General features: G+C 37.2%; 1 protein-coding gene across 1 annotated transcript in view; it reads right to left on the bottom strand.

The window, feature by feature from the left end:
• The window catches only part of ATP11A (ATPase phospholipid transporting 11A), a 135,079-nt gene that overhangs the window by 54,532 nt on the left and 66,783 nt on the right, over positions 1-13,764 (bottom strand). Inside the window, exons 3-4 of the mRNA XM_059835712.1 lie at positions 4,595-4,684; positions 3,386-3,466 (exon numbers count right to left, since the gene is read on the bottom strand). Of these exons, the coding sequence (XP_059691695.1) occupies positions 3,386-3,466; positions 4,595-4,684 (171 nt within the window). The remainder of the gene's footprint in view (positions 1-3,385; positions 3,467-4,594; positions 4,685-13,764) is intronic.

Here is a 13,764-nt window from a genome sequence, read left to right as displayed (position 1 = left end):
GTTGGACATATATGAAAAAAAGCATTCATGGTTACGGTTAGTCAACAAAATTATGTATTTTAACGAAGACATTTTGATGAATGGGGATGTTTACAATGTGTAGAACAATTTCTGGTGTTTAAGAGATCACCTCTTGCTCATGCTCTACTGACTCTTGAGTAAGTGCAAAGTACTTATAGAAGTGGTTGCTGAGAAGATAAGCGTACAAAATATATTTTGGAAGACTGGGACTCCACACAAAGATGGTAAGTGACAACATGACTGAAGGTGGTCGTATTTCCTGATTGTCATACAATTACGTCAAACTTTTTAACCCTATATACAATATATACAATCCTGAAGAATTTTGTTTCAAGAGACTTTGCAGAGTAACCTATTTTAATTGCTTGATTATCCTATGAATTTGTGTTTTATACAACAGACAAAGTAAAGGACAGGGAATCTGCAACTTTCATTCAAAAAGGTCCTGCCATGGGATAAAGATTGGGACTGACAAAGACACCAGTGGTTAAGAGATGGAAAATATCACTTGTATTCCATAGCGTTTTTACATCTAACTCTCCTGAGCACATCTGAAAACTCAGTGTAGAACAAAAGTATCGCTACCTTGGATGCTCTCAGAGATAATGTGGGAACTCACGGAGTCTTTATAACTTTAGCATAATATACTTCCAGGGGCTGCTATAGCTCCTCAAGCAAGTCTCAAAGTCTACACCAGTTGTCAGGAGAAAGACTCAAGGAGATAGACAGAACTGAAGTTCTAGACACAGTACATCATAATCCAGGCTTTGATAGACCACTACCAAACTACAGTTAAGACTCTAAAGTGTAATGTTTAAAAACTTAGGAGTGGGAATGTCACACCTAAAATACTAGCTATTGCATGTATCACAACTTTCGCTCACCAGCAAGACCTGAATTCTACTATAGAATAATCTCAATTGTGTATAATTAGCACTGTAAAGAAATGGAAACACTGCTCTTGGTAGCTTCTTTGAAAACTAATGAAGGAAAAGCCTAGATTTAGCATAAAGTCTGTGAAGGTAATCAGTTATCCTATCATGGAGCAATCAAAATTACCCTCTGTACTGGGCCTGGCTGGGATGGAGTTAACTTCACAGCAGCCTGTATTTGTATTTGCTCTACTTAGTACTTGGGGCTGAAACAGTGTTGGTCACATCCCAGTGCTTTGGCTATTGCTGAACAGTGCTTGCACAGCATCAAGGCTTTCTCTCCAACCTCCCCACACACCAAAAAAAGGCCAGTGGCTGGAGGTGGGCAAGAGGCTGGGAGGGGATGTTGCCTGGATGGCAGACCCAAACTGACCAAGAGGATATTCCACACTGTACGACATTGAGCTCAGCCAGAAAAGCCTCAGGGAAAACAGGCAGAAGGCATTTGCTTGTAGTGAAGGCATTTGTCCGCCTAAGCAAGCGTTACATGTGCAGAGGCCCGGCTTTCCAGGAAGTGGCTGGACATCTGCCTGCTGATGGGATGTAGTGAACTAATTCCTTCTTTTTCTTGGCTTGTGTGCATAGCTGTTGCTTTCCCTATCAAAGTGTCACTAACATGACACACAAGTCTTTTCACCTTCCCTCTATCTTCTCTCCATCCCATAGGAGAGGGGAGTGAGTGAGAGGCTGGGTGGCTGTTTGGCTGCTGGCCAGGGTCAGCCCACCACACACTCAATTTTTGTTAGTCATTGTTTTAATCATCACAGTCCATCGTAGGTACGTAAGAAATACAGATACACTGCCTACAAGTTTTGTGCTAAAATGAAGAGCACTCTGACCTAGAAACTTTCTTGATGTTCAGCTACCTCATGGAATTTTTTTCCCCAAATGACAGAACATTGTTTCTGAAGCATGACATGAGAGAGCTTTCTTATGCCCATCAAAAGTGCTAACTCCTTTGAGTGGCCCAGAAAAAGATGATGAACGTCAAGCTGCTTGCACAAATTTTCCTTTTACATTCACATCCCGTTCACTGAAATGAAGGAAAGCAATGGCTGGTGTCTGGACCCAGAGATACGGTGAAGACTGAACCATGAAAGGGAACTCACTGTGCCACTGAGTTCTTACACTGATAGCTGTCCTGCAGGAGCAATTATCATTAAATTTGATTGAAGGCAAGAAGACAAACACATAACAGAACCACTGTAAAGACGATTATTTGCGACTATTACTTTAGGAGCTCAGACTTTTAGAGACTACTCTGTGGCTATGGTGACATGGTACAGTAAATGCAGAAGAGTGTTGTAGGCACTGAATGCAAAGTACGGCTGATAAACTCACTTGCTAGTTCAAATTTAGTAAAATTTTTGTTTAATTAACTTTGCACTAGCAAGGTTTATGCCCGATCAGGTATCCTCTGTCCTCCTGCAGCTGGCCTGAAACTCACAAAGTCAACAAATTCAGCTCTGGCTAAATCAACAGAAGGGCAATCATGAGCTCATTCCTGATTCACTCCTGACCCAGACCAAATTTGTGATATCAGAAGCTCTGATAACATGCAGATCTGGTTGCAATATCCCCATATGAATTAAAACATTCTACATTCAATCTGAGATTCCACTAATTCCAATAAGATCCAATCTATATTTAAGTGCTCTTGTCAGCTGTAGCACTACAGCATTAGAGTAGCAGGTGAAAAGTTACCTTGATCTTTTCATTTTGGTAGTACTAAATAGAAAGTGAAATGGCAAACCTGTATAATTCAATACCTGTATTATGCAATATTATTTCCACAGAAGAACTTTTATTAGGAACTTTTATACTCAATGATGTGGCAAGAACCAATTTCAAAAAAACACTTCAATTTCATGGATTAATTTTCACATTAAAAATTAGAGAATACTATAAAGTCTGTTCAATACTAATCCATAGAAAGCACTACAGCTATCATTCTGAACTGTGGAACATATACTGAAGACTTGAACCAACATAATTTTTATTACCTGTTCATATTGTAAAGGCTAAGGAAACCTCAAAGGTAAGAGCAGATTTATCTTTTAAGATTTTGTAGTTCTTATTAATTTTCAGTCATTATGGAAAAACATAGTAGGATGTGGACAGTTATTTAGAAACAAACAAAAGTGAAAGTGTGCTGAGTAAACACAAGAATGTAAATGACTCCTTGGAACACAAAGACATCAAAATTATAAAGTAATTTAGAAGACTGTGTTGAATTGGTGAGACATCATCATGTAGCAACCAATTTACTTAAACTACAGAAACAAAAATACAATTAGTCTGTCCAAGTTCATTGCAATCATTCTTCAGGCATTGCCCTAAAACAGTCTAAAACAAAAGGGCAGGGAAAATTGAAATGCAAAATTAATAATAACGTTCTTTTTAGTTATACTTTTGCTTACTAAACTACTCACCTGTTTGATAGCTGTTACAGTGATGACAAATAAAAGTGGAAGTCCACTTGTAACTGGACTAGTAGGTGTATCAATAATTAACTGCAACAAAAGGGACAAAGATTTTCTGGTTTACATTTTTGTGAATGTAAGCAGTCAATTTTTCAAGTAAGATGTTTCAAGTCATCTTTTCAGCAACATGTTAAAAAGCACCATGAAATTTTTTAATTAAAAAGAATAGTACTTTAATACAAACTTTGAAAAATAACTATATGCTATAATAAGATACAACACTATATTTAGATCACATTAACATTCAGATGGTAATGCCTAATAAAAATATTTGCTTGCAAGAGCTCAAGTAAGTACCAGTCTGGAAAGCTGCAGCTTTGGAGGCAAAATTACTGAGCAGTGTTAGAAATTAGCATAGTGCTGTTTTCACATGTTATACAATACAGCTGTTCTTATGCATGCAGGGAGTAAATCCTGAAATACTGAGCTGTGGCTTCTACAATTATATACAAAGAGGTAGACTCCATAGAGGGAGTTCAGATAATAACAAAACCGCTCTGGGAATCCGCATAGCTTTTCTTTCTGTACAAGCTGCTGTACAAAGTAATACAGCTTTTCACTTAACTTAGTAAGATTACTATTGTTTAACACATTTAAATGATAGCAAAAGATTCAGAATGAAGACACCTAGAAAGCAGCAAACTAGTTATCTGAGGTAATAATTACAAAACCAAATATTTATGTACCACCCTAAACAAGCATTGTATAAGCACGTGTATTTTGGTTTCTCTACAGGCTTTGATGACAGCACAGTTAGAAAATTTCTGCCAAGGCATCATTCTGTTATAAAAACCCATAATATTTAGCAAAACTAATAAAAGTTTATTGTCCACATGATTTCTAACAATGGTTTTACTGATCTGGATGTTTATTACAAAATAAAAATTAAAAAAAATTACACTTGTTCTTTTCAATTTTATCAAGAGATATTTTGCCATCAAACCAGTGATGGTGTCAATTTCTCTTTAGGTTAGAGTCACATTTACAACCTGAAAATGAAATAAAACTCCTTTTTGTCACATCATGAACGTAAAAGGCTATCCAAGCCCAACCATTTACCTCCCCAGTCTTCAAAACCAGTGTATTTTAAAATATTTTTCAACCCCTTGTTTTTTTAGGAAGTGTCCAGAAATTTATTAAACAATGGGGATAGCTTACCTGAACAAGGAAAATGATGAGAAAATAGAAGTTAGCTATTCTTCTGAATTGCTCAAACAAATTTTTCGGTACAAAGTTCCAAAACGTGTACTAAAAGCAAATGCACAGATTATCAGTGTTTGTGAAAGTAGTATTACTTGCATTCTATGTTCAAAAATGAAACAAATTCACAATTCAAGATTAAACTAAACAAAAAGTAGTAGTATTTCTGTTATTTTAATAATTTACTGAAATGGAATCTTAAACTGGCAATCATGTATTCTTGGAATCGTATCAATTGCCTCAGGATTTTCTCTACTGTGATAATCTTGGTACTAGGGACTGAAGTTGTTTTTGACTAGCAACAACATTCATTCAGAGATTTAGTTATAGAACAGTTCAGTTAAATCAGAGCATTTTAAAAACATCCTAGTGACTTCTAACACCCCTTTTAATTCACTTCCATTTGTATACATGACTTGAGGAGGTAGGCGGCACTCAGAGTTATACTATTCAGTCATAGCAAGTTGACCAAATAAAAGTTGTCAGCCCCTCTTCTCCTCTGTGGCTTGGACAAAAGCATACTCCTCAAAATAAACTATAGCACTGAATAAGAGTATATGGCTGCATATTTCTGTACTGATCTTACAAATTGTGTAAAATTTAATAAAATTACATAAGAAACAGTATATAAAAGTACAAACAGAAAACGCAAAAAATTCAAAAGAAAAAATCATATATAAGTGAGACAGAAGGGACCTCATGTCATCTAGCCCCTTCCTCTGCCCTGCAGCAGTTTCAAATATACTCTTTTTACACAGCTCATTCTGTAGGTCCAAAAAAATTTGCAAGGATTGCTTATTGAAACACACGTAAAAATGTCCGCTAAAACTCTGTGAAAAATTATTTGAAAAAACTAAGATTGTATCATCTTACTATCCAAATTACTATTTGACACATAGTAAAATGACAACACCAATGTAACTTTCATTTCAAAGGAGACAGGCTAAGAAGCTTCTCCTAATTACTTGCTCTGCTACAAATGTGCCTTGTCTCCTCTTGGCAGATTACACTGATACCTGCTGATACACAAAATATGCCATGAGTCATACATATTCTGAATTCGGCCCCAAAAGCAAAGACAGACAGAGCTCTAGAAAGAAAATACCTCTATTCCACCTGCAGATGAAAAGGATCCCCAAGAAGCATGCCTTGGTCATACATGAAAACACTACTATGCAGAGTCATCTTTTTACTTGTTTGGGGTTAAAGCCTGGATGTGTGTAGGACATCGGAATGAAACGTTCTTTTTCTATTGTGTGCCAAAAATCTACATATACCCTAAATAAACACTTACCCTGCTTAACAGTTACCTCAATATTAAATGACCTGTGAGCAAGACAAAACTCAGGCAGGCATATATGCAACAGCTGGAAAGTCAAGTGCTCTCATCTTGCAATCAAAATACTTCTCATCAGACAGGAATGCTGTTTGCACTGCCCACTACCCAGCTACTTACCTTGGAATTTCAGAAAAGAACTGGTTAGACTTGATTATTTTTCCTTGCACAACAGTCCCAATAATTCAAAGCTGCTGTTGTGATATGTGACAATATAGATTCTATTCTAGGATAACAGTTGTTTATTTTCATCATTAACTTTATCAGGCAAATTAGGCAAATTATCTTTGTTTTCTAATCTTATGCATTTATTTCTTTATGAATCTCTGCCCGCTGAGACAGAAAAATGCATAGAGGTTTCAGTGAAAAACTTTTGTTTACATTTTTGTTTACATTTTTTTGTTTAGCTCTTTTGATAGAACAAGTGTTTTTTCCATGTTAAAGTGGTTTTTTTGACCATTAAAGTTTGATGATTTATGTAAGTTCCCTAAATGACCATTCATAAAATAAAAATGTAATCTCTTAGAGCAATAACTTCTGGTTTAAATCTCCTAGAGGGTTATTTGATTAAATGTGTGGTGAAAGCACATTGTTGTCAGACTAGGTATTTAAAACACCTGATTGAGGAAGTCAAGTAAATTAGTTAAACAACAATCTATAAAAAGATTGAGTGTTCACCTTTACCCTTAGTATCTGATCCTCCTCATATTCCAACCTCAGTTCACTGCTTTCCCTGTCAAGCAGAGGTCTTTCCTGCAGCCTCATCTTTCATCAGCAACTCTCTTAGCTGAATAAACCTGAATAGCCTGGGAGCTGATCACTCTTATGGTCTGAGAGGTGTTACTTAAAATGGATGCTTCTTTAACACAGAGAACTTAAAACTTTATTTTCAATCAACCTGACAGACTTAGCACTTTACTACACTAGGTTTCAGACATACAAAGTACATCTTTATTCTGCCCATTCTTCCTCAAAGAAGAAGTAACAATTTTTGAAGGAGTTTAGGCAAGAAAGACAGACCACTAAGATGTCTAGACAGACCTCCCCCTGCCCCAGCCATCAGTAGCTCAGAGCAGTTATCTACAAATGTATGATTACTGTTTAACCACCATAATCACTCCCAGGAGAAACAACAGAGTGGCTGCCACTCAGAACAAGATTTATCTCATGACTGCAAGTCAAGGCAGTTTCTCTACCCTAGTTAGGCAGGAACAAAATAAACATCTTCGAAGAAAAGACATTAAAAATGAAGGCACCAAATACATCAGATTACTGTGCCCAGATTAAGAGTTAATACCATCTCTCTTCTTCAGGTAGTTTCTAGTCATGCTCTTTGTAAACTCTGAAAAGCATTTTATGTATATTTAACTGCCTTTTTTCACGATAACGTTATTTCCTTCAAGTGAGTTATCCAAATAGTTATGCACTTGATGATTTTAAGTTGGGGAATGCTTAACTGATCTTTTTCAATTGCTGCAAAAAGACTTAGAGGTCAAAGCACATACAAGTTTTTTGCATACAGGAGGTAGTATGTCAGCCAGCAAGTATTAGAGTTACGTATTCATTCAAGAGATGAACACATTGTGCGAACAGATGCATCTGAAGCACTGTGCAAAGAACTGTAAAATCAGTCTGTCTAGAGTCAAAACAGCATAATTCAAGTACATTTTCTTCCCATTTATAATCATCACAGCACCTGCAGGGCTGGTGTATTTCTGTAATCATGTGCTTGGACTACTTATGCACACCTCCATAGTATTCCCGCTCATGCCTCTGTTCCATCTCACAAATTCCTGCGTTCTCTTTGCTAATGCCGTGTTGCTTCCAGCTCCAACACGTCCTCATTACAGCCAGTCTCATGAATTCAAAAATATAAAATAGGGTCTTCTTAGCAATGGTTTAATTTCTTTAAACAATGTATTTTGACCTTTTCATTTGATATCTGTATGTCAGAATTTCGGCTCACATTTCAAGCTTCTCCTTCCATCTTAAGAGGCAGATATTTTCTTAAGTAAAAGGAGAGTTTCTTAAGTAATCACTTGATGTCAAAAGCTAGAGCTGTAAGAAAAAAAAAAAAACACTCCAACATTGCATTATTGAGTTCTGTCAACACCTCGGTTTCTTACAGCTTATTTGTTTTAAATAGTCACCATCTCTCTTCTAAACTGCTCTGATTTCACTCCTTTCTACTGCTCCGATTTCACTCCTTTCCCTCAACTTTTTCCAATGTTCCTTGTAGATGCTTAAAACTTTTCTGACAAAAATATCTACTGTTGCTCCAGCCCTGGTTTGCAGACATCTTGCTATGCTGATTCTCATCCCTTCTGCAAAACAGAATCCATCTTGAAGATAATAAATTCAGGTAAGAACAAATAAAAGCTCAACAATAATTTTGCAGTCACTTCTTTAAGTTTTTCAATGTCTTTCTTTTAACAGATCAAGACACATACACAAAACTTGAACATGTCCATAGTGACTTCAGTATTTTTAACACATAGATTTTTATAGTATCCATCTATTACCTAGAGACAATATGTTCTTAAAGCTGCCAGCTTAAGAACTAGACTGTATGTGTGTGTATATGGCTATATATGCACATAACATTTTGTACAGGATACATTACATATTATTATGCTATTAAAACAACAACTTATTACATACATTACATACATATAGTTATCCCCCTTTAGCAGAACAACTGAGAAATGTCTGATCAGAAGTTTGACAACTTCATTAAGATTAATTTTATTTCTAAAAATGTTACTTTTTAAACACATTTTGTGAAAGTCTAAAAGAGCAGAGAACTGGCAGACAAAACCATAGTAAGAGGTGTGAAAAAAGGAAATTAATAACTAGCTGAAATTGTAAGAACTGAGCTGAGAGTATGGCTTGTCCATCTCAAGTAACTTGCTTGTAACCACATAGATCAGCAAAACTAATCTATGATCTACCATATATTAAATCAGTCTCAACTCTAACTTCTCCAAGAAAAAAACTTCAGACTTCCATGCTTATATATGACTCAATAAAACTGGAATAGTAATACACATGAAATTTTGAAAAGCACTTTGCAAGGTTTAGGACAAATTTGGAACAAACATAGAAATACACAGTTAACTATATTTTAACAAAAGTATTAACATGCACGCCACCTGTACAGTGTTTATCACTTCCTTGAGGGAGAGACCCTTGTTTCTCCACACCACATGATGTAGGGTGGTTCACATCACATGGATCATGGTAAGCTCTGTTATATGTAGGGCTTTTGCACATGATTAAGAGCCACCTGTACACTTCAGAGAGTGCAAAAATGAAACTGATTTGAGGAAATCAGTTCAAATGGTGCCTACACATTTGAATAAACAAGCATACAGATTTTGTCATAGGGTTACTTAAAATTAGTTGCTGGTAAGACAGGATTTCTATGACAATGAAGCATATCTTTAGTAGTCCTTGTTCAGCAACTCTCAATCTTATCAAATAGGAGCTGTATCTCCAGGATCTCCTCTGACAAAGGTGTCCCCCAGCATCTGGAAGATTATCTATTTTTAAAAAAACTTACATCAAGGACGACTGACTAAAGACAGAAGTCGCAGAGAGCATTACAAAGAGAAGAAAGGGTGTAAGAGTGTGCAAGAGTCAGCAAGCTTCACTTTCTTATATGTAAAGTAAGAAGAATTACAGCTGTTGTCCCTGGTGTTGGGTTTGGACCTGCCTGCTTTCCTTCCTTTCTTCCACTTCTCTCTTGCTGCATGCAGACTCCATACTGATACAAAAACTTAAAAGCTCTGTTTGGAGCAGTACCAGCAGAGAATAGAAAGTCGCTGTTAACCCTGGGCTGAGTCAGGGGAAGGGTAGATGGCTTCTCCTGGGAACACAAGGGAAGTTTGCAGAGAGCCATTGCCCTGGAAATCCCATCCTGTGCAGGATCATCAAGAGCTAACAGCTCTTCTTTGCTCTCTCTAGGCACTGGCAGTTGTCCACAGAAGGAAATTGTATTATCGTGCCTGGAAGGAGAACTGCACGCTCATGCATTCCCACCCCATCATAGGTATTGCTATCCCTGAGCTGGCACCTTAGAGAGTCCAATTGATTCAGAAGCATTTAAGATTGCCGATCAAGCCCCTTTACTCTTCATTGCTAACAGCTCCTGCCCCTTTGGCATAGCTGGGCAAACCTGACTATTTAACCCTTGCAGCATCGGATCTGACCTTCTGCTTCAGGCAGTATGGCTGAGAGTGGATTACCTGGGCACAAGCTGGGAGCTCTATGTTACTGCTGCTTTTAGAGCAGATCAGTATGTCCACACTAGAATGCACACACAACATGCCCTGTCCCATATGCATCTGCGTCTACCCATCCTCTCTGCCTCCACATGGCATGCTACACAAGTATTTATCAGCTTCACAAACACATAACCATGCTCGTTCCCACTGTGGGCTTTGGATGCTTTTTTGACTTTCAAATGTCATTGCTTAAGGCTGTGTTTGAACCCCTCAACTTGAAGCTGCCATGTCATGGCCTTAGAGAGGCCAGACAAATCCCTCCAGTTATGAAGCATCACCTTGGAGAGGTGTGGGACAGCCTAGGTCTCCTCTGGGTTTTAAGTGGCTCATCTTAGTGGAGGCATGTTAATATTTCCTTAGGCTTCAGTATTAACATTTCTTCTAAATGTGGCAACAAAACGAGGAATCAGAGCCCCCCCCAGTCTTTGTGTTTTTATAATGACACTAAGAGTGAGTGCTTCAGGGAAGAGGTATTGCACAAGGACATGAATTTCTGCTGGAAGAAAGGAACATTTCAACAACATCCACTGAAACACATCAGAATTACTTAACTTCAACTATTAGTCACTGTGATTGAGATGACTCACAACTAATCACATTAGCACTAAAGGTAGCTAAGGTTTCCCTTGCGATTTATAGGATTCTCAACATGCAGCATTATTGTTTCAGGCCATTCTCACACAAATCAATGTTTGGATCAGTATTTGATGAGGACTCCCAAGGAAACATGCAGACAACAGAAGATAGTATATTTGTTAAACAAAACCAGGAGCACTCCTGGTCCATGAATATAATTGTACAGCACTGCAAAGCAGGAGTTAATAATAGTACTGTTTTCCCATCTAAGTTCCCCTTATTGCTTCCTTTTAAGAACCTACACAGGAAATAAAGCTACAATACAAGTCAGCATTTCATAATTTCATACCATAAATTAACTTGTGTGAAAACTCTTTACTTTAGGGTAAACTCTTCAAGTAACAGTTCTGCATCCACTGTAGATTCAGTCTTGCGTTTCACTTAATGATCATATCCCGCTACTCTTCAGTATCATCTTCTGGGAACTTAGAACCCACTGCTTCCAGTTATGTTAGTGAACCAGGCACAAGTGGTTTTTGTAACTGTAAAAATTTCTCTTTGTGAAACTGTGACAGTAAAAGTTTGCAGCTAGACAGGATCATCAAGGCAAAATACTACGTATCGATTACCACAAACTGAAAAGAAGAATAAAAGACTTTGTAAGTCTCTCTAACCCAGCTTTCTCTATGGTGATACGGAAAAAAACAATCAGTACTCCCGCAGAGTGTCCCTGGGGTTTCTAAGTTTGTCAGCTGTCTCTGACACACCAGGAAGTCTCCGATCTCTCATTCAACAGGCTGTTCCTATCCTGGCATCTCAAATTTTTAGTTCTTTCTTGTTGTTCATTCTTTAGGTTGTCTGTCAAAAGCAGTAAGCAGCTATAATTAAACATGTTCTTACAGAACTCCATATTGTTGCCTCAGAAAGATTTTATTTTCTATGACTTTCCCCTCTGTTCAAGAGACAAATGTACACCTTCAATTAGTCTTCAGTTCATTGATTCAGCTAGAACAGGAGATGCAAATCCCTACTTTGTCTACAAATGAATGATATCCTTGAAGCATAGCAGTTCTATAAAGATACCAGATCAACATCAGGAACAGGAATTTGAATGTTAGACATTATTAACAAATGAATAAAGAACTAAAACCATCATTATGCCACTGTATAAATCCATAGTTAGCCTACACAGTGAATGCTCTGTGCATTTCTCCATCTTAAAAACTCTACAGCTGGCTTGGGAAAAGGTACAGACCAATGTGAGCAAAGGTATGAACTAGCATCCACACAAGCAATTATTGAACAGACTAAGATTATTCAGCCTGGAAACTACGGTGAAAGATCACTAACAGAATCAAGAAGATAAACTGGGGATAACAATTGTTCTCATATTCAAAGACTTGGAACATGAACTGAAATTAGCGAGTAGGAGTTTCAAAATGAAGGTTCACAGTTTCTTTTGGCAAACATTTCTACAGTTTAACTTCTACAGCCTTAACTACGTATTCTGAAAATTTACATGGGCTCAAAAAGCATTGAAGAAATTCACAGAGCAGAAATCCATTAAAGACTTACTAAATACAAAATCACCACTTTTGGCTCACAAATGGTTAAGTCACAGATCAGCAAATACTAAGAGTATTTGAGGGAAGTATCACTCTATGCTTACTTGTTCTTGCATTCTTCCCTAGGCATCTACTGCTGGTGACAACATACTGAGCCAGATGGACCTCTGGCAATTCTTAGCTGGTCAGGCACATCCACATACTACTATGCATGTACAAATACTCTGTTTAACATACTGATTGGGATACTCCCGGCACAAAAATATGAAGTTTAGGCTTTAAGGAAGTTTCATATTAAAAAGTTTTTAATATGAATAACTTTTTGTTACCCTGTTTCAGAAGGGAAAAAGTTGTTTCCCACCGAGTTCTGTTAACTGGTACTGCTGCACAGTTTAACCTACTAATCAGCAAATAGTTTCAAAATGGGAATATTTTTAAAGAAAAAAAGCAAGCAACCTCCCCGCCAATTCAATTATTTTTTCTTTCTTCTCATTTGAAACAGTAGGATTTTCTACCAGCTGATATTTTGCCATGCTGCATCACTGTCATATGATAAATTCAATCAAGGCCACACAACAGCTACTTTAAAGGCTAACATCCTAGGTAGCTGAAATAGCTAAAAGTTAGATCAACGTAAGGATCCACCTTACAAAGGTCACTACCTCTAGAATGTAAGCAAACTGCATGCACAACCCAAAAGACATAGATTTTAACCTTTTATTATTTCAGCACAGCCTTTTTGTAACGCGTTGTTAAAATCATAATTGAATTAACACATCAAATCAAAAGAGCATTTTTGTCTGGCGAAAGTCTGTCTAGATGTCATTTTTCACCACCATGAATATATCATTAAGCAGACAGAGCATTAACCACATTCCACAGTGACACTGCAATATACAAGAAATAACCCTCTGTACTGGAATCAAATTATCTTGCTGACACCAGGAAACTTCTGGTGAAGCACAGTAAAGTTTACCTTTGGAAGGAAATAATATGAACCTTAGACTTTCCTAGTTATTTCAAGCTGCCGTCTTTTTTCAGAGCTTTATGAGAGAACATTTGTCAGTATAGCAGCACACAGACAGTCTAATTGATGAGGTTTCCTCATGGTTTTAAACTGCCCTTTTTAGAAACTCAGTTTATCTTGAAGTGGTAAAATCTGTACTTGGAAGTTCAGAGTTCCTCAACCTTGAAGAGCAATCATATACTTTCGTATATAAGCATTAAAGACCTATGAAGGCACAGCTGAAAGTTACTGTCTGTCTTACTGATGGAAGATGAAGGAAATACCCTTCATGGTTCAGGTAACATTACTCAGTGTACTTGCGCGCATGTATCTTTATTTTACTCTTAACAATTCTGGAT

This window comes from Gavia stellata, chromosome 1 (genome assembly GCF_030936135.1).
Source record: "Gavia stellata isolate bGavSte3 chromosome 1, bGavSte3.hap2, whole genome shotgun sequence".
Taxonomy (NCBI): domain Eukaryota; kingdom Metazoa; phylum Chordata; class Aves; order Gaviiformes; family Gaviidae; genus Gavia; species Gavia stellata.
Note: the sequence above shows the minus strand (reverse complement) of the source record. Positions and strands in the feature narration are given on the sequence as shown.